Source organism: Saccopteryx bilineata, chromosome 3 (assembly GCF_036850765.1).
Source record: "Saccopteryx bilineata isolate mSacBil1 chromosome 3, mSacBil1_pri_phased_curated, whole genome shotgun sequence".
Lineage (NCBI taxonomy): Eukaryota > Metazoa > Chordata > Mammalia > Chiroptera > Emballonuridae > Saccopteryx > Saccopteryx bilineata.
The window spans coordinates 259,131,739-259,153,832 of record NC_089492.1 but is presented as its reverse complement, the minus strand read 5'-3'; the positions used below and the strand labels follow the sequence as shown (position 1 = coordinate 259,153,832).

The 22,094-nt window shown below is 43.7% G+C and overlaps 1 protein-coding gene and 1 pseudogene across 1 annotated transcript; one reads left to right on the top strand and one right to left on the bottom strand.

The window, feature by feature from the left end:
- The first annotated feature begins 13,384 nt into the window (after positions 1–13,384).
- LOC136329094 (olfactory receptor 2A12-like) lies at positions 13,385–14,848 on the top strand. The gene is made up of 2 exons (XM_066265040.1): positions 13,385–13,452; positions 13,893–14,848. Exon 2 carries the CDS (start codon positions 13,901–13,903, stop codon positions 14,846–14,848), a length of 948 nt encoding a protein of 315 aa, XP_066121137.1. The 5' UTR covers positions 13,385–13,452; positions 13,893–13,900.
- Positions 14,849–18,711: 3,863 nt separating this feature from the next.
- On the bottom strand, positions 18,712–20,073 carry LOC136329093 (glyceraldehyde-3-phosphate dehydrogenase-like; annotated as a pseudogene).
- Between the last annotated feature and the right edge of the window lie 2,021 nt (positions 20,074–22,094).

Sequence of the window (22,094 nt, the reverse complement as noted above, 5' to 3'; positions counted from 1 at the left end):
AACATTGATACGTAAAGACACATGCAACCCCATGTTTATTGCAGCATTGTTCACAGTGGCCAGGACATGGAAACAACCAAAAAGCCCATCAATAGATGACTGGATAAAGAAGATGTGGCACATATACACTATGGAATACTACTCAGCCATAAGAAATGATGACATCGGAACATTTACAGCAAAATGGTGGGATCTTGATAACATGATACGAAGCGAAATAAGTAAATCAGAAAAAACCAGGAACTGTATTATTCCATACGTAGGTGGGACATAATACTGAAACTAAGAGACATTGACAAGAGTGTGGTGGTTACGGGGGGGAGGGGGGAATGGGAGAGGGATAGGGGGTGGGGAGGGGCACAAAGAAAACAAGATAGAAGGTGACAGAGGACAATCTGACTTTGGGTGGTGGGTATGCAACATAATTGAACGACAAGATAACCTGGACTTGTTATCTTTGAATATATGTATCCTGATTTATTGATGTCACCCCATTAAAAAAATAAAATTATAGACAAAGAGTCAGTCCACGTACAGGGGACCTCAGCCCACCCCCTCATCCCTGCCATCCTGGCAGGTCTTAAACAATCCCAAGGAGGAGCACGTGGCAATGGCAGTCAGTATTTCCATCTCTGCTCTGGAGAGCCTGATGTCATTCACCCCTATGTCCCAAAATTACAGACCTACCAGGGACATAGTAGGTAATCCTTGCTTCTGGGTTTTCATCTTCTGGAGACTGCAGATCGCAACTCCAGCCCAATTCTCCTCATCCTCTAAAGAGGAACTGAAAACACCAGCTCCCACTGCTGGGCTTGAGCCCCAGGACACTGCCGCCTTCTGCTCTGCAGGCCTTGCAGCCCCAACCCCAAACTCAGCCCCGGCCTCTCATTACTGCTGGCTCTCCACAACATCCAGCACAAGCTACAACTCACAAACCTGAGATTCCTTCTCCAGCAGCTGCTCCATTTCCAAGCAAATCTTGTGAACCTGGTCGGCCTGCTCTGGTGCTTGCTCCAGCTCCAAGGTCAGCATCTCTTTCTCCCACATTTGCTCCAGCTCCTTCCACTGCTTGATTAACAGGTCCCAGGCAACCTCTTCCACAGAGCTCTCTGTTTCCTCAAACATGGCTGTAAAGGTCAGCCAGCCTACAGCCCCCAAAAGGACAGCCATGAGGAACCATAACAGCAGCCAGTCCTCTACTCCACCACTCAAAGGTGGTGGTGACTCCATATCAAATTGATCCGAATCCTGCCACAAACTACGCCAAATGTATGGCCAGTATTCACGGCCAGCATCAAAGCTGCCTGGCTGTTGGTCAAATAAGTTTTTAAATATGATATACTAGAAAGCCCGGAGGTCATACAAAATGACCACTGTTCTAGATATTATAAATTGTAATTAAAATGATTTGTGCAAAGGTGTCTGCTAATTCAAACTGAATTACCCAGGGCAGGCGGCGAGGATGCCCCTTTGCTTAGTGCCCCATGGGGTTTCCCCCTTCTACTTGCTTAATTACTTAAAGTAGAGTGCAATGAAGGAAGCCACCAAATGCTATCCATGTACTGTTTGCTATTTGGATGCTGATTAGTAAATAATTTATTCAAGAGTGGTGGATAATTCTCAATTAGTGGAACTACAATGTTTCCGTACTTGCAACATTGAGAAAATCCTTTCTTGCCACGGTCAAATCGATTGGTTTCTAACTTGAAGTTTAAGGACTGACAGTGTTCACATTTAATATTCATGTCACCAGAGGAATGCTCAAAAATTAAAGTTTCTCCGTTTGAAACTGTTTTAATCCTTTTTGTGTTTCGGTCAGCATTACTCTGTTGTTTTTTTTGCATTTCTCTCCTGCCTTTGTTCAAGGGACTCATTTTGTCGAGACAGGCTTTTTTGTCTTGCATCTGAGGCAAGCCTTGTTTCTCTATGCTCATCAGTCTCATTTTGCCGAGAAAGACGCATTTGCTCTGCAACTGAAGCAAGCCTTGTTTTTATCTGCTCAGTGGTTTCTTTTTGTCGAGAAAGCCGTTTTTGTGCAGCTTTAGCTCCTTTTCTCTCCTCTTCAGTGCTGTATTTTCTAGGAGGCATTCTTAAAAGAAATTACGTTAAGACGTAGTTTTTATGTAAAACAGATGATTGCCAATGCAAACAAATGTTCACCTCCCCCTGACCCACTCAATTTGCGTTCAGCCATGGCAACTTCACCCCATTGGCTAGTACAGTTACGCAAGCAACCAATAAGCTATCGGCGACAAACAGACACTTAAGCCGCATATAATAAAGATATGTTTGCTCACTTATAGTTTGTATTGGGTGTGAGGGACAGGCTGTAAGCAGGCCAGGTCATTTTAGCCTAAGGCTTAGTTTTAAGACTAAGCTTTTCCCCACACCCTTGGCTGATTGCAAGATGTGGGGTGGTATACTCTCATGAGGAATCCCATTATGCCTCAGATAAGAGACTTTGTATCAGAGACTTCCTTATTTGTATATTGAATTAAAGGTTTTGATTTCTACACTATAATATAGGGGCAGGCCAGGAGCGTGCTCACTCTCGGTTCCTGAGATTAGTATTAGAGAGGAGAGCAGAGAAAGGCCATGTGGAGGAGGGGAGAAGCAGCCAAGATGGTGGAGTGCTGAGGGAGAAGCCAGTTTGTGCAGAGTTTGTGCAGAGAGAAGGAGATGGGAAACAGAGGTGAATAAGGCTGCTGAGCTAGAAACCTTTGATTCTAGGAAACTCGGATAAGTCAGTGGCTTTGTGAGCACTGAATGAGTGGGTTTTGGAGCCTAGTACGTGTTCTTACTTGCCCAATAGGTGCAAACTAGGTTAAAGCTAATGGCCCACCAGTTCTTGGCTCCGTTGTTTTATTACCATCTGTTCAAAGCTAATGCGAACCTGCATGGGCCAGGCAGCTGTGATGGTGGCCATAGCTCCTGGCTTTACACACTGTCATAGCAAATGAGAGCTAGTTCCCACAGCGTCCCTCCCAGAGGTGTTCTCAGTCTGGCACCAATTAAGGAGTCCTGGTTTGTCAGAAGAGCAGACCGACCTGGCTTCCCTGTCTCTTGAGCCCACCTTCTTCTCCTTGAGGCCTGTGGGCCAACCTGGCTCAGATTTAGCACCCTAAGTTCAGACATCTCCCTCATGCCACCCCACCAGGCTGGACCCAAATCCCTGTTTACTATGACCCAGCCTCAGGACAGTAGAGCGAATTTCATTTAGAGTTTAGAGGCCGTGATTAGTTTAGAGTTAATCACTGACGTACATGGTGCTGTAAACACAGCCCCAGTTTAAGGAGCAAGTGCCAGGGATCTGGTGCTGGCCCAACATTGTCTAGTTGTGTGCTCTTGACCAAATCCCTCAGCAGTTCCTGGTAACATTTTACTTTTTTGGAAATGGAAGGTAGAACCATGCTTGGCAGTCTTCAAGTAATTTTGTCATTGAAAGAAAAACAGGGTAGCTAGAATTTCATTCAATGATTCTAGATTGCTTCTGAATGTGGGCAAGTCTCTGTTCCTCCCAGGACCACAGTTTCCTCCTGCATCCAATGGGGAGGTGGATCCCTGCCTGCTCCACCTCTTCAGGGCTGAGTGAGGGTCAGTGACATGTGAGAATACTCAGGGCCGTGGCTCAGGGCAAGACATGGTTCTCATTCCGTTATGGTTATGAGGAAAATGATTGACAAGACATTTTTATTTGTCTTAGGTTCTGATCCCCAACTCCCTCCTGTCCCTGGACCTTGGGCCTTATCTGTCTGGCCTGGAGGAACTGTGTGTGTGAGGGGGGAAGGTAGTGAGATACAGGGAAGAATGCCAACAGGGCGGTCCTCTGAGAGTGTGGCTGAGTGTGAGGAGGAGCTGAGGGAGACCTGGGATCACATTCCTCCCTACTTGCCCCCCACGACAAACCAGATGGATCTTTCTGGTGCTCCTTATCTAGGAAAAGTTCAGGGACACATAGTGGATGAAACTCCACAGAAGCCACAAGGAGGGAGTCTGTACCCTTTCTGCCAGGAGTGATTTCAGGAGAGGAGAGTGGGAGAGGGGAGATCAGGAGGTAGACAAAGGAGGACACTGACCTTCATCAACAGCTTATTCTGTGCTAAGCATCGGGCTCACATCCTCGTGTGGCATCTCTAGATTTCCATCATACACTGAGAGAGAAATAAGAGCCTTCTCCATTTTAGAGACATTGCCACTAAAGCTAACCTCAGAAGGCACAACCACGTGGAGTAGCGATGGACTTAGTTTGAATCAGCGTTTCTCACTTATCAGTCACTGACCTTGGGTAAGGCCCTTGCTCTTTCTGATATTCTTTCCTCATGTGTGAAATCCCTGCCTCCCAGGCTTTAGTGGTGCCTGTGAACAATAGACTCTGTGTGTCCTTGGCCTTTGTCCCTAAAGGTGAGAGCCAGTAGGTCCTGGGTGGTGTTTCTGCTCCCTGAACAGACAGAAGGCAGAGATGGTCTGCTACCTGGTGTGCAGTGGTGGCCTCAACGTTGGCCGGCCCTGCGGAGGTTTGTCAGGTCCCGAGGAAAAGGGACAAAGAGCCAGTGTTACTTTAGGCTGTCTGAGAGCCTCTGTCAAGGACAGACAGGGAGAACTGAGCTGCTGGGCTGTGCCTTTCCTGGACCAGGGCTGCTCATTCAGGGCTTCACCAAGTCCCACCAATAGTGGAGGTGGACTTCTCCTGAATTGGGTTGTCCAGGAATTTTTAGATTTGTAGGACTCAGGATAGAAACAGAGGTGTGCTGGTAAATGTCCAACCATCACTACAGGGAGGAAAGTGGGAGGTTCTGATAAACACTGCTTGTCGATTTCTGTGGTATAAATCCATCCACCATGGCCAATTTCAAGCTAACAACATGGTGTCACTGAACTCGGAGATGGGAAGTGATGCACAGGAGCTCACGATTATGGAGTATTCCTTCCATACTAATGGAGTAGGTACAGGGATTCTAGAACACAGATAACAGATACCTACACTCTAGTAGTAGAATAATTAGGAAGTTAGAACTTTGAGCTTTTGTTTTTAATCTTTTGGGGTTTTTTATTTCAAAAACTGATTTTTCTACTCTCACTCAAATTACTGAAATATAATTGATACAACAGTGCATTTGTGTACGGTGTACAATGTGACTATTTGATCCATCATGTATGTAAAGCGTATGCCACAATAAGGTGAGTTAATGCATTCTTTCCCTCAGGGAATTATCACTTTGTTATTGTGATGGTGAGAACATTAAAGCTCTACTCTCACAGCAACTTTCAAGTATCAGTAACTATGGTCACCGTGCTGTACATTAAACCCAGAACTATTCATCTTGTAACCAAATGTTTCTACCCTTTGACCAACATCTCCCCATTTCCCCCACTCCTCAGCCCCTGCACCCTCCTTCTACTCTGTTTCTATGAGTGTGATCTTTTTAGATTCCTCGTATGAGATCATACAGTATTTGTGTTTCTCTGTGTGGTTTCCTTCTGCTTCATTTTTTTTCAAGTGGAATCCAATTTTTAAAAGAATTTCTCCAGCCTGACCTAGCGGTGGCGCAGTGGATAGAGCGTCGGACTGGGATGCAGAGGACTCAGGTTCGAGACCCCGAGGTCGCCATCTTGAGCGCAGGCTCATCTGGTTTGAGCAAAAAGCCCACCAGCTTGAACCCAAGGTCGCTGGTGCCAGCAAGGGGTTACTCGGTCTGCTGAAGGCCCACGGTCAAGGCACATATGAGAAAGCAATCAATGAACAACTAAGGTGTTGCAACACGCAATGAAAAACTAATGATTGATGCTTCTCATCTCTCTCCGTTCCTGTCTGTCCCCGTCTATCCCTCTCTCTGACTCACTCTCTGTCTCTGTAAAAAGTAAAAAAAAAATTTCTCCATTCATTTGAGAGAGTGAAAGATAGAGAGAGAAGCATCGACTCCTCCCACTCAGTCGATCCATTTAGTTGGGCACTCATTGGTTGCTTCTCATATGTGCCCTGACCGGGGATTGAACCTGTGACTTCAGCATCCCTAGATGATGCACTATCCACTGAACTAAGTGGCCAGGGCCAGTCTGGCTCATTTGAATGGCTTCAGGGTCTATTGAGCTCTAATTGTAGTATAATTTATTTAATTGTAGTTCATATAATTTAACATTAATAATGATCTTGTTTAACCTCACAACATTTCTGAAAAGTCAACAATTGGCTAAGTAGGCGGAACCTCAGAGCCCAAACATTTCTTTCTGAATAGATGGGGAACCACAGCCCAGACAGAAGGCAGGGACAGGAACTCTCAGTCATGAAGAGTACAGCCAGGACTTGTGCCAGGGATTTCAACACAGTATCTCTTTTAACTCTCCCAGCAATCCCGGGTTAGGGTTCTTAAGGGATTACTTTATCATTTTACAGAGGGGAGAACTGAGGTACAATTACAGCAAGTTTAAGAGAACATGCATTAGAACTCGATAGGTCCTGATTCAAATCCTGGCTCAGCACTTAGAAGAAGTGAGCTTTTGGGTAGGTTTCTCGTTGCACGGGGCCTCAAATTCCTTGTATGTAACATGGGGTTGATTCTATGTCCTTCCAGATGCTGCTTGCCAGGACCAGGTATGTAGGGAATCACCCATCTAATCTTGGACCCTCTATAACCTGGATTAAGGAACTTTAGTTAAAAAGCCCTAAGTGTGCATGGTGATGAATAGTTTTCTTGGAGGATGCAAGCACCAAGAAGCTGTGTGAGGCAGCGAGCTTTGTGCAAACATAAAGGAATGCATGTGACCGGGCTTTAGGAAAACTAGCTTAGAAGGATTCTGACTTGCCCAGTAAGGAATGGAGGTGTGACTCAAACTGACAACTGGAAGCACAGAAATTTGAGAGGTAAGAGGGGAATCAGAATGAAGTCGTGGGTTCTCAGCATTTTTACCAGGTGTCTAGGTGACAAGCCCTCTCCCCTGGGCCGGTTGCATCCCCTATGAGGCTGGAAAAGGGCATGAACAGACCAGTACCCTTTCCACCACCTGGATGATGCTTGGTTCTGCTCTGTCCCTAAGGGCCTGTTCCTTGTAGGGTTCTTGTTGACAACATTCAGAGAAGTCCATGTTGGCATCACCTCCAGAGACAGGACAGTGGTGTCAGGGGACAGGGATGGCCCTTCCCCAGTTCTCCCAAGAAAGTTAGTGAGAGGGAAGGATCATAAAGCCTCACAGCCTGGCTACTGAGATGAGTTGAGATGGCGGAGGCTCCCTCTGTCTGGCTACAGGATCCAACAGGCAAGGTCTTCAGGATCCAGGACTGGCCTGGCCGTGAGCAGGAAGCTGCACCACGGAGGGGCCTCCTCTTCTGAGTTCTCAGAAAGGTAAGACTTTTCTAAAGACTGGGTTGCCTGGAATTCTGGCTCACTGGGTCACCTGCCCTGGGGCTTCCCTTTCCCTGAAGCTCTAGTGACAGCCTTTCTGTGACTTTGCTGTGACTGTTTCTGTGGATACCTGAGGGGTGAGGTGATCTCTGGGCGGGGTTGTGAGCAGGATCCAGTCAACAGAGAGAATCTTGGAAGACTTTATTTACTTATTTATTTATTTATTTATTTATTTTTATTTTACTATAGAAGTCCCTGGTCAGGTAGAAATAACTTGGCTTAGAGGGAGACTTTGACAAAGATTCACTCCAAAATGGTGATAATTTACCAAGTCTCTTTCCATCAGTTTCCTCTGCTCCTAGTGCCACCGACGGTGTCTCACATCCAAGTGATGGGAGCAGATGGAGGAAACCTTACCGTGAGAAACAGTGTGTGGCTGTCACTAGTTGTAGGTGGGTCTGATACTGTGTTGTCCCGGGGCCACATGCCAGAGGCCATGAATTTATATTATTTAGTGCCAAATGTCAAGAAGCTCAAACGTATGTGCAGACGGGGAAGGTGGCATTCTTCACCCTCCCCACTTAGGCCCTGTGTGCTGGAAGCCAAAGAAGATAATGATTAAGAGTTGGCTCTGAAGCCAGACTGCCTGGGTCACACCCCTGGTCCACCTCCCAGCCGTGTAATTTGGAAGCAATCACTTACTCTCTGTGCCTGTTTTCATCTGTACTTAGTACCTCAATTAACCTTTATGAGGAAGAGCTAACACAATGCCTGGCACATAGAGATGTCTCATGAAACATTAGCTATTATTATTATTAAAAAGAGAGGTTATAACACAGACATATACCATACTTTAGTACAGATATTGCAATTCAATTGGTGGGAATTAAAACATCACGGTTTCCTGAGATGTTAGATCTCAAACTTTATATCAGAACCCCGATTACTAGAATTGAAACCTGCCAGTAAGCGGAGGAGCCTGTTAGAAATAGAGGAGCATCTCACTGAGGTTAGGGAGTGGGAGAAGGTGGGGTCAGTCAGGGGTGACACCTGAGCTGAGTCCTGATGTGGGAGGAAGGGTAGGACATAGGATGGAGTGTGTGAGGGCAGAGGCAGAGGCGGATTTAATGGCGGGCATAACAAGTGCACCCTGGGCCCCGACTTCTGAAAGGCTCCGTACAACTCTGACTTCATACCTTTTTCTAATGTAAAAGGCCCAGTGTTTTCTTCTGCATCTGGGGCCTCAACCGACCTTAATCCACCTCTGGGCAGAGGGGATGCAAGTGGTGGTTCTCCTTCCTGCTGCAGACCTAGGCAAGGTCCTGAAGGTGTGACAAAGGTGCAACATATAGGACACTGGGCATACTTGTCTGGAGAGTCTGTTTGCATGGGAGACATGCTTTGGGGAGAGAGCTGGGTGCTAAGGCTGAAGAAGTCTGCAGGGGCTGATCATTTAGAAAAGTCTTTGAGACTCTTCTCAATGCCTTTAACTATGACATAGGGTAAGAAATCTTGCTGGTATACATGAAAACGACAGTCATCATCAGGTCTGACATCCTGGAACAGTAACTAGTATTCCTCTCCTTCTTGCACATCCTCTCCTTTTACAGAATCCAGACCGACCTCCCTGTAATCCTTCTCAATGGCAGACATTTCCTCACAGCCCTAGTGATGCTGAGCATTGTTTCATGTCGATTTAGATAGCCTCTTTGCTGAAGTGTCTTTTTAAATCTAGAGTGAAGGGGCTTTGGGACCCCTTCAAGGGTGTAAAGCAGGGGACAGGCAGAATCAGTGCTGTGTTTTGAAGAACCACTTGTTGCATTTTGAACAATTTTCCTTATGGAGAATGCATTGACGGAGAAGAGTCCAGGGGCAGGAGACCCGGGAGGGGCTGGTGCAGGAATGAAGGGGAGAGATGATGGGCTTCTGCTCCAGGGCAGAGGGAGGGATGGACCCAGGGACACGCAGGTGGTAGGTTGGTCAGGAGAAGCGGTGGGGGCAGGGACAGAGAGGACTGAGAATGGCTTGAAGTCTCCTTCGTTGTCTGTGCGGATACCAAAGGTAGCCTCTAAATGAACACACAGCAAAGTTTTTATTGTTAAACTGTTGATTGAAACTTGGGTAATTCCTTATTTTTGGCTACTTTGATAAGTGTTTTGAAAACTTTTGTTCATTACTTTTCTTAAAAAAACGTGTTTGCATATACGTATGTGGGGAGAGAGGAATAGAATTGTCGGAAAAGTGGTAAGCATACGTCACCTGTAGGGGACACCGCTAAACGTTATCTCGAGGGATTGTGCAGATTTGCTCTCCTGTTAGCAGCCTAAGGATTTTTTTTTTTTTTTTTTTGTATTTTTCTGAAGCTGGAAACGGGGAGAGACAGTCAGACAGACTCCCGCATGCGCCCGACGGGGATCCACCCTGCACGCCCACCAGGGGCGATGCTCTGCCCACCAGGGGGCGATGCTCTGCCCCTCTGGGGCGTCACTCTGCCGCCTGGGGCAGAGGCCAAGGAGCCATCCCCAGCGCCCGGGCCATCTTTGCTCCAATGGAGCCTTGGCTGCGGGAGGGGAAGAGAGAGACAGAGAGGAAGGGGGGGGGGTGGAGAAGCAAATGGGCGCTTCTCCTATGTGCCCTGGTCGGGAATCGAACCCGGGTCCCCCGCACGCCAGGCCGACGCTCTACCGCTGAGCCAACTGGCCAGGGCCAGCCTAAGGAATTTTTGTCACTCTTGCCCACGCTAGGGAATTTTCATTTAAGCCATTCTGGTGGGTGTGTGGTGGTGTTACAGGGTGATTTTAGTTTGCAATTCCTGGATGACTAATGATGTTGACTATTGTCTCACCTGATTAATGGCTATATAGATAATCTTTCTGGTGAAGTGTCTTTTTAAATCTTTTGCCCATTATTCTATTGAGTACCTTCTAATTGTTAATTTATAGTTCTATATTTCTTCTACTACATCTCTTAAATTCTTTCTTTTAATGTAATCTGGCTTAACATTTTTTTCTATATGGTAAGTGCTTTTTCTGTCCTATTTAAGAAATCTCTGTTTATTCCAAAGTGATATTTTTCTGCATTTGATTCTGAAAATTATATTGTTTTACCTTTACCATTTAAATCTACAGTGCATCTGCAATTGATTTTTGCATTTTATGTGAGGTAGGAGTCAAAACATATTTTTCTGTGTAAATATCCACATGATCCAGAGAATTTGTTCACAAGACCATCCTTTCCCCATTGCATCATGGGATCCACTTGTCATAAATCTGGTGACTGTATATTCATAGTTCTATTTCGGGTTTTATTCTGATCAATCAATCAATTTATTTATTCTTGTGCTAACTTCATGCCTGCTTAATTATTGTAGCTTTACAGTAAGTCTTAATTTCTGAGAAGTCATCCATGTAATTTTAGAACCAAGTTGTTTAGAACCAATTGACATTTCTGTAGAAATAGAAAAACTGCTGGAGTCTTTACTAGGATTGCACTGAATCTATAAATCAACTTTACATCTTTATGATGTTGAATTATCCAACCCCTGAACATGGAACATCCTCCACTTACTTAGGTCTCCCTTAATTTCTCTAAGAAATGTTTTTCTACACATACTTATTAGATTTATTACTACATATTTGATTTTTAAAAATGGTCTTGTCAATTATTTTCTAGTTGCTGCTATAGAGAAATCCAGTGAGTTTTTGTGAATTTGCTTATTTCAGTTTGCCTTTGATTTCTTTTGGATTTGCTACCTGAACAATCATGTGGTCTGCAGACAGTGACAGTTTATTGCTTGTTTTCTTATATTTTGGTCTTTTGTTTACTTCTCTTGACTTATTTCAGTGGCTACGATCACCAGGGTAATGGTTATTAGAAATGTTTCACTTCCTATGTCAGGGAGATAGTTAGTATTTTGCCATCCAGTATATTTACTTTAGGTTTTTTCTTCTTTTATTGAAGATAATATTTATTACCTTCATAAGAACCATTCTATTTCTAGTTTAATACAGGGTTTATTTCTAATTTTAATTGATTATTGATATTTACCAAATATTTTTTCTGTACCTATTAAGTTAATCATATCCTTTTTCTTTGGTTAATTCTATTAATAAGATGAATTAATTACACTGTTAGCTTATTAAACACTAAGGCAAGCTTGCATTCTTATGATAATCACAACTTCATTGTGATGTATTATCTTTTTAATGTTGCCAAATTAAATTTGCTAGATATTTTTTGGGAGATTTGCAACAATGCTCATAAGACAGATTAGATAACGAGTTTTCTTTCTTGTACTGTATTTGTTATATTTTGGTATTGATTTATACTAGTCTCATAAAATAAACTAAAATATTTTTACTCTTTTTCTAGTCTTTGGAAGTTTGTTATAGTTGGTGTTATTCTCTTTTATGTTGAAAAGATTAACCAGTTAAGCTATTTGACCCTGGAGTTTTAAAGCTAGGAATGTTTTAAACTATAGACTCAAAAAACATTTATAGATTCAATTTTTAGAAAGACAGCAGACACTTGTGCCCTTTATTCTTTCTTTGTCAATTTTGGTAATTTAAGTGTTTTTTAAGGCATTTGTTTAATTCATGCAATTGCCAAGTTTATGGTATAAAGTTGCTTATAATTTTAAAAATTATCTTTTTAAATTACTGTAGGATATATAGTAATGTTCTCTTTTCTCCCCTGATGTTGATCATTTGTGTTTTATTTTATTTTGTATCAGTTTTGCTAAGGACTTATACATTAATTATTTCAAAGTATGAATTTTCGGCTTTGTTCATTTTCTCCATTGCAAATTTGTTTATGATTTCATTATTTTCTGCTCTTATCATTATTTTCTCATCCTGTCAGCTTCTTTTTGGATTTGATTTGTAGTTATTATTCTAGCTTTTTGAGATGAGAGGTTACCTAATTAACCTTTAATTATTCTTCTATTCTAATATTCATTTCTATCATGAAGGAAGGATATACAGTAAATTTTTCTTTAAGCACTGATAATGCTTTATCTTCATCATAAGTGAATGATGAAGTTCATATATACTACTTCTTATTTTGATTTTCTTTGTCCAAATCATTATTTAATAGTGTATGTTAATTTCAAAGGTGTTGGGTACTTCTTCATTACATCTATTTTTAAATTGATTTCTAGCCAATTTTATGGAAATTAGATAATATAGTTGAAATAATTTCTACTCATTAAATTTGTTTTTTGTTTGTTTATATCTTTTAAGTAAGAAGCGGAGAAGCAGAGAGACAGACTCCTGAATGCTCCCTGACTGGAACCCATCAGGCAAGCCCTCTATCTGGTGATGGTTTGCCCATCGGGGGCTGTTGCTCTGTGCTTAGCAATGGAGCTATTTTAGTTCATGTAGTGAGGCCATGGAGCCATTCTCAGAGCCCAGGGCCAACTTGCTCTAATCAAGCCATGGCTGCAGGAGAAGAGAGAGAAAGAGAGAGAGAGAGAGAGAGAGAGAGGTGGAGGGGGGTGGAGAAGCAGATGGTCGCTTCTCCTGTGTGCCCTGACCAGAAATCGGACCGTGGACAACCACATGTCGGCCAGTGCTCTACTGCTGAGCCAACTGGCCAGGGACTATTCTTTATCTTTTTTTGCTTATATTTATGATGCAGAATCGGATCAATTTTGACAAATGTTTTATTAGATTACAACGTTTCTTTTAGTTAGTATTGGCATGGCATGTTTCTTCCCTTCATCCTTCCTAGTGTGTTTATGTCCTTATATTAAGGTGTTGTGTTTTTTTCTCACCTTTACTGAGATACCACATTGTGTCAGTTTAAGGTGTATAACATGTAGATTTGATATATTTATATATTGCAAAATGATAAGGTGTGTTTCTTATAAACAATACATAAGATTTTTAAAGCAGTTTTAAAATGTGTTTTTTATTAAAATATTTAGACTATTTGCATTTAAAGTAATCAACTACATACTAAAGTTCACATTTACCATCTTTCCTCTTATTTTATATTTAACTTAAGTGTTTTCTGTTTGAAGTAACTTCCTCCTGCTATTAAATCACAGTGTTCACCTAGCTCCATCTTTTGACAAAGCTTCACATTGTCAACTGGCAAAGAAGAAATTTATAGGGTAAGGAGAGTGCTTGTAGCACTTCCAGACAAAGGGTCTCTACGGCAGACAGGAACTTCCACCTCTAAAGGTTTAGGGGCTGTAAGTGATGTGATGTCAAATGGTTATTGCGAGACTTAAGAGCGACTTGTTTGCCCACTGTAGGTTGTGAAGTAGGACTGGAGAGATAGTATATGAGCAGTTTACTGTTGTTCATCGTTTAAAGCCTACATGGTTTATATACACTGCCTCTACTCTTTATGAAAATGCTGAGAGATTAGCATTAGTCATATTTTACAGATGAGGAGACTGAGGCTCAGAAGTGTTAAGTGACTTGCTCAAGAAGGCAGATGAGTAGCGGGGCCAGAATTTTAATCCTAGCCTATCTATCTCCAGGGCAGGTACTTTTCCTAGACTACCACACTTTCGATAACTTTTAAATGAGTGAAATTCTCTTGTAGTCCCCACCATGTGGATGCCTCCAGTGGAGAACCAAACTTGGGTGTCTGAATTCATCCTGCTTGGCTTCTCCCGTGACCCCACGTCCAACAGGATCCTCTTCATTGTCTTCCTTCTGCTCTACCTGAGCTCAGTCCTGGGCAATGGGCTCATTGTCACCCTGATCTGCCTGGACAAGCGTCTTCACACTCCCATGTACTTCTTCCTCTGTATCCTCTCCCTGCTGGACACGGGCTACGTCACCACCACTGTGCCCCAGATGTTGATGCATCTTCTCGCTCATTCTCAGACCATCTCCTTTGCTGGCTGTTGGCTGCAGATGTACATGTTTAGCGTCCTGGGATTGAGTGAGAGCATTTTATTTGTAGTCATGGCTTATGACCGATACGTAGCCATCTGTTACCCTCTGCGGTATACAGTCATCCTCAACTGGAGCCTGTGCACACGGTTGGCAGCTGGGACAGGGGCCTGCGGTTTCTTTTTCTCTCTGATCCATACATTCTTCACCATGCGGCTGCCATACTGTGGGCCTAACGTGATCAACCACTACTTCTGTGAAGGCCCCTCGGTACGAAGCTTGGCTTGCATGGATACCCACCTCATTGAGACTGTGGACCTGGTGATCAGTGTGTTCATGGTTGTTGCCCCACTTTCCCTCATTTTGGCCTCCTATGTTCGTATTGCCCAGGCCATTCTCAAGATCAAGTCCACAAAGGGCCGCTGCAAGGCTTTCTCCACCTGTGCTTCCCACCTCACTGTGGTCTCATTCTTCTATGCTCCAGCCACTTATATCTACATACGGGTCAACTCTAACTATTCCCCTGAGCGAGACAAGCAGATATCACTCTTTTACAATGTCTTCACTGCCCTGCTCAACCCTGTGGTCTACAGTCTGAGGAACAAGGACATCAAAGGGGCTTTTCTCAAAATGATGGGGTGGAGCAGTGTGGCCCAGTGAACTGGAAACCAGGATGGCCCTGAGGTTTAATGTCCATTGTTGAGGAAAGGGACAACATCTATAAAGATGTAACCAATGTTGTGCATTTGATCCAACATATTTCAGTGAAACAAATGTGGTACATGGAATCAAGGTGGGCATCCTGATTAACTTGCTATATTTTGGTACAGTGTCATTCTATAACCTTAGTGGCTCACAAATGTTCATTTAGTGTTTATATTTTATTTGAGTTATAGGTGAACAGTAGCCTCTGCCACCGATATTTTGTGTCCATCCAGATGGAAGAAGCCCTATCTGGAACATGCCATTCCTATGCCAGGAAGAAACAAAGGTTGAAATATATAATAACTCTTAAAGCTTCAGCCCAATGTGAAACACATCTTTTTATTCACCTCTCACTGGCCCAAGCAAGTTAAACAGTCAGGTCTGTTGGCAAAATGGCAGGTAGCATTTTATTCACACAGAAAAGTAATATAAGTTATTTGGCAATGGGGACAAGTGTAAAACCCTCCACAGTGAGAGAAGCAATTACTGGGAATAATAACATAACCCACCAAAATGGCCCTGGAATTAACAGAATACATGTATAACCAACATGAAACATAGTAACTGTGAGTGACATGGTATATGGACACAAAAGAGGGCCAAGGTAATGTAGGCAATCAAACGGACAGATAAACAATAAATATCTGTAGAGAACATTTAATATAAAGCCAATGGTATATGAAGCCCGTGCAGCCCACAAAGCTGACTTGTGCGTGGAGCCAATGTGGTTCATGGAGCAAACACGGTATCCTCTGCATTGTGCTGTGGAAGGACACAGAACATCAAGTGACCAGGGTTCTAGTCTCAATCTTGCTAACTTGTTTTGTGACTTTGACTAATTTATTTCCTGTATCTGGATCTTACTTCACTCAGTTATAATATGAACACCCTAAATTTAATGTCTCTAAAATCGTAGGCACCAGTAGGTGGAGTGCATGCAACTCAAATGCAGTAAACTGTGACTCCTCTGTGAACCATACGATGTAGAAGGGAACCACAGAGGTATGAGTTGCTGCATGTGCACTGCCCATCTGTGAACCATAGTGGGCAGCACACGTGACCATGACTCTGATTCTGAATTTTTACTTCCACTATTGGAATGATATTTCAGCTCCCTGTCAAGGGATCTGAAAGACATATGAGGTTTTCTCAGAATCCTGACACAGAGCCTCAGAGTTATCAGGAGAAAGCTCTGGTTTCTTCCAGGCTTCATTGGTGGCCCTGAGATCCTGGGATTGTGTCCATTCTGTTTCAACAGTTCTTGAGCATCTATTATGGCCCAGCTGGTATCAGACCATGTAGAAACCAAGAGAGATGTGGTGACATATACAGTCATGAAAGTATAATCACAACCATACGAGATGCTACAGGGATACAGGGATATATAGGGACTGATGGCCTTATAGGAGTGCCATTCTCTCAGTGTATGCCTGGTGCAGAGGACCAGGTTACACCCTACCCCAGTCCTGTTCACCACTGTGCCCCTTAGAACTTTGTAAGCTCTCCAGAGGTTGGAGTCATTGAGAGGGAGAGAGAGACCCCAACATGATTAATATTTTTACTTCCACTATTGGAATGATATTTCAGAATAGAAATTAAGTTTAATTATTGAAAACTAAAGTTGCAGAACTCTGAGGAAATAAGCAGGGTTCTACAATAGAGAATGGAAGAGGGAAATTTCCTTACCAAGAGTCAACAAGTAAAGTCTTGTGAGGGATTAAGATTTTGCTGATAGTTGAGGATGAGGAGTCATGTGGTTGTAATAAAGTGAGCAGGGGAGATAGAGATAGCATGGAGAGGTCAGCAAAGTGTCGATCTAAAGAGGCCTATAAGATATGTTTGTGGTAGTGCGGTGGCAACACCTGGTTCTTATTAAGAAAATGATGCAGCTTTAAGGCTGATAGAATCCACTATGAGTGTGACATGAGGTGACAGGAAACAAGGTGGGAGGAAAGTTATTGGGGATGAGACTGTCTGAGACTCACAGTCCAGGAATGACAATAAAGAATCACCCTTTGGACCTGGCTGATTGGCTCAGTAATAGAGTGTCGGCCCTGCGTGTGGAAGTTCCAGGTTCGATTCCTGGTCAGGGCACACAGGAGAAGCTTCCATCTGCTTCTCCACCCTTCCCCCTCTCCTTCCTCGCTATCTCTCTCTTCCCCTCCCACAGCCAAGGCTCCACTGAAGCAAAGTTGGCCCGGGCACTCCAAGGCCTCCACCTCAGGTGCTAGAATGGCTCCGGCCACAACAGAGCAATACTTCAGATGGGCAGAGCATCATCCCCTGGTGGTCATGTTGGGTAGAGTCTTGTCTGACTGCCTCCCTGCTTCTAACTTCAGAAAAATGCAAAAAATAAATAAAAATCGCCCTTTGAAGAATGAAATATGAACATTTGTGTCAACATGGATGGACCTACAGTGTATTGTGCTGAGTGAAATAAGTCAGAGAAAGATGAATGCTAGATGATTTCATTTATATGTGGAATCTAAAGAACAAAATAAATGAACAAGCAGAACAGAAACAGACTCATAGAGACAGATATTTTGACGGTTGCCAGATGGGAGGAGATTGGGGCGCTGGGTGAAAAAGGTGAAGGGATTAAGAAGGAAAAGTTGGTAGTTACAGAATAGTCATGGGAAAGTAAAATACAGTATAGAAAATATAGTTTATAATCTTGTAGTAATTATGCATGGTGCCAGGTGGGTATTAGATTTATTGGGATGATCACTTCATAAGTTATATAAATAGCTAATCATTAAGTTGTACACCTGACACTAATATAATATTGCATGTCAACTGTAATTAAAAAATAAAAAAATTATTTAAAAAATTAAAGACAAAATAGAGAAAAAAGAATCACCCTTTTATTTTATTTTTTTGGCTATGTACTGTGAACCTTATTGATAGTGCATGACAGAGTAGGGCTCCCTAATTTCTTCCCCTTCTTCAGGGGATCTGGAATAAAAACTGCTAAGGTCAGGAGATTCTCAGTGTGTTGGGGAATTGATCTGTGGTAATGACTCCCTAGCAGCTGTGGGTCTCTCTTCCCCCTCCTGGGGCTCTTACAATTTTTTTTTTTTTTTTGCATGAGAAAGAAAAAAAGAGACAAAGACAAACAGAGACAGAAGGGAGAGAGACAAGAACCATCAACTCATAGTTGCGGCACCTTAGTTCTTCATTGATTGATTGACTGCTTTCTCATATGTGCCTTGACTGAGGGGCTCCAACCAAACCAGTGACCCCTTGTTCAAGCCAGAGACCTTTTACTTTAATCCAGGGACTTTTAAGCTAAAACCAAAGACAATGGGATCATGTCATGATGAGCCTATGCTTAAGCTGGCAACCTCCAGGTTTCAAACCTTGAACCTCTGAGTCTCAAGGCAATGCTCTATCAACTGCACCACCATTGGTAAGATTAGAGGGCTCTTGCCCTGGCCCGTTGGCTCAGTGGTAGAGCGTCAGCCTGGCGTGCAGAAGTCCCGGGTTCGATTCCTGGCCAGGGCACACAGGAGAAGTGCCCAGCTGCTTCTCCACCCCTCCCCCTCTCCTTCCTCTCTGTCTCTCTCTTCCCCTCCCGCAGCCGAGGCTCCATTGGAACAAAGATGGCCTGGGCGCTGGGGATGGCTCCTTGGCCTCTGCCCCAGGTGCTAGAGTGGCTCTGGTCGCAACAGAGCGATGCCCCGGAGGGGCAGAGCGTCGCCCCCTGGTGGGCGTGCCAGGGTGGATCCCGGTCGGGCGCACGCGGGAGTCTGTCTGACTGTCTCTCCCCATTTCCAGCTTCGGGAAAAAAAAAAAAAAAAAAAAAGATTAGAGGGCTCTTATTCTTTGGAGGTCTTGTGAACCATAAAGTTTACCACTCTGTTGCTGTAGAGAAATTCATTGTCGTGTCAGGAAATAAATTTGACAAAGTGGTTATAGAGGGCAATGCCAGCTCCAGTATCAAAGGGGGAGATGTGGGTGTTACTGCTAAAATTGCAGGAGGCAAACTGGACCTCTGTTTGTCCCACATGCCCTTGGATGGGCCCTCTGACTCCTGCTTCACTACCTTCTTTTCTTTTTTTAATTATTTATTTATTTATTTTACAGAGATAGAGAGTCAGAGAGAGGGATAGACAGGGATAGACAGACAGGAACGGAGAGAGATGAGAAGCATCAATCATCAGTTTTTCGTTGCAACACCTTAGTTGTTCACTGATTGCTTTCTCAAATGTGCCTTGACCATGGGCCTTCAGCAGACCGAGTGACCCCTTGCTTGAGCCAGCAACCTTTAAGCCAGCAACCTGGTGAGCTCTGCTCAAACCAGATGAGCCCTCACTCAAGCTGGCAACCTTGAGGCCTCGAACCTGTGGTCCTCCGCATCTCAGTCTGATGCTCTATCCACTGCGCCACCGCCTGGTCAGGCTTCAGTACCTTCTTGATGTCATTGTATCAAGCAGCGTTCTCCAGGTAGCAGGTCAGATCCACAACCAACACATTGGGGGTGAAGACACAGAAGGCCATGCCAGTGAACTTCCCCTTCAGCTCAGGGATGACCTTGCCCACAGCCTTGGCAGCACCAGTAAAAAGCAGGGATGATATTCTGGGAAGCCCCTTGGTCATCACACCACAGCTTCCTAGAGGGACCACCCACAGTCTTCAGGGCAGCAGTGATGATATAGACTGTGGTTGTGAATCCCTCTAAAATGCCAAAGTTGTCATGGATGACCTTGGCCAGGAAGGCCAAGGAGATGGTAGTGTAGGGGACATTGCTGGCAATCTTAAGGGAGTTTTTTTACTTGTCATGGTTCACACCTATGACAAACATGGGGGCATTTATGAATGGGCAGAGATGATAACCATCTTGGCTCCACCCTTCAAGTGAGGCCCAGCCTTCTCCAAGGTAGTGAAGACACTGGTGAGCTCCACAACATAGTACCAGCATCACCCCATTTGATGTTGGTAGGATCTCACTCTTGGGAGACAAAGATGGACTTTCCATTGATGACAAGCTTCCCAAACTCAGCCCGGACTGTGCTTTAGAACTTGCTATGAACAGATTCATAGCAGAGTATGTAGACCATGTAGTTGAGGCCAATGAAGAGATCACTGATGCTGACAATATCCACTTTGCCAGAGTTAAAAGCATCCCTGGTGACCAGGGGCTCAATATAACCAAATCTGTTCACTCTCATCTGCACCATCGTGTCCCAGGGTTGTGGCTGGTACTGCTCAGGAAGATGCGGCTGTATGTTCAACAGCCAAGAATCACCCTTCTAGAGAGTTGCAGGGGATGGGGTGCCCCACAGAGAATTCTGAGTCTACTTGGAGAAGCAGTTGTTGATTACAATGCTCAAGTTAAGATAAAAAAGAGGGAGAACTGGAGAACTGTACGCTTATAATATACATATATTTACTTGTACATAATCATTCTCTTCTTATTTTTTAATCACTATTTTAAAATTATTTAATGCACGTGTTATTGGAAGTGAACATTACAGTGTTGTTGTTAGGTAACAGAATATTCAATGAGTTTGTGGCTGAATTTGAGAAATAGTTAATACACTCCTACATCATTTGCAAGGAGAGATGTGTTTTAATCATTTTTTTATTGATTTGAGAGAGAGAGGAAGGGGGATAGAGAGAAAGAAACATAGATTTATTGTTTCACTTACCCATGCATTCATTGGTTGACTCTTGTATGTGCCCTGACAGCAGATCCAACCTGCAACCTTGGCGTGTTGAGATGACACTCTAACCAACCGAGCTACCCAGCCAGGGCAAGATGTGTCTTACTAGGTAGAAACATAGAGTTTTTTTGTTTGTTGTAAGGGAGTGTGAATGTTCGTAAAGGGATACATATGGAAGATGAGTAGCCAAAACCTGGCTGTGTCAGTTATTCATTTATTACCTCAGTTCTAAATGCAGCTTTCAATATATTCTCAGTAATAAACAACCCAATTGCCTTAAGTGTTTCTCCTATAATGTGAGCACGATGTTCAGCTTTCTCAGCGGGCACTGGAGAAACATTGCAGGATGAAAGAGATTGTCTGCATTTTCTAGCCTGGGTCACACACAGGTGGCCCAGAATGCACAGTGACCCTGCAACCTCAGTCTGACTGCCCTCTCATCGTGGAAACCAGATGAGAGCCATCTGCCTGACTCCTTCAGCAAGCCCTGGAATGGCCTGCACACAGCCACCTGGAGGACTCCCTCAGGAAGCCCCACAAGTACGCAGGCAACATCTGTAGTCCTCAGGGTCAAGCATGACAAGTTGTTTCATCTACAAGCCTACGCACTGTGAAGACTTTCTGTTCCCACTGGCACCCAGAATCTAATGTCTTCTGCACCTCTGTGCTGCTTGCCATCTCCCTTTCCTACACTCTGGAAGGTGGCCTACAGTGTGCCATCCAGACCAGCTCTGGCTTGGCTAAACCAATGAACTGTCTGTAATTCAGTACATGAACCATATCTTCACCAATGTGATTTGAAGCACTCCCACATCTCTCTTAACTTGGCTACTATCCCTTTGCCCTTGGTTACTGCATAAAGTTACCTTATATCTGATAGTTACTCTCTTATCATCGTTAACACTTTACATTGAACTTCCCTGTTTAGTCTATTGAGTGGTTTCTCTCTCCTGATTGGACTCAGAGAGCTACAGTCTGTCTTACCTTTCAGAGTAAGTTTCATTATTTCCATTTTACTGAAGAGAAGGGCTGAAGCTTAGAAAACTAATACTCAGAGTAGTTAGGAGCCATAGCCAAAGCTCACCATTAGTAAAAGAAGGAGGTGGGACTTCCACCCTGTTCTGTCTGTTTCATGTCTGATCACTACCACCCAAGATGTTTAACCCCTCGCTTCCGCCACTTCATGTGTTCCTCACCGCTCTGAACGGCATCTCTGCCTGATAGGTTCTCGCTGAAATCTTGTTTCCTAAAATAAAAGCTTATAACAAATCTCTTCACTGAATGTTTCCTTCACCTCTTTTCCAAAGTCCAGTATTTTTCCCAGGGAAAACACTCTTAAATGGGTTTTTCATTATTACCTGAAATATTTCCCATTCTGAAATCTAAATTTTCTGTATTCCACTTTCTTCCAGCAACTCCCTGTTCTCGCTAGGCTAATTCCTCCATACTGTTCTCTGGGCCAATCAAATCCCTTTGTCCTCCCATCTCTTCACATGTGTCCACTGTTATCTTGATGTAGCCTGGAGCATAACCCA

Bases quoted from the DNA above. Each gene is read 5' to 3' on its own strand.
- LOC136329094 (XM_066265040.1), top strand. From the start codon at position 13,901: ATGTGGATGCCTCCAGTGGAGAACCAAACTTGGGTGTCTGAATTCATC.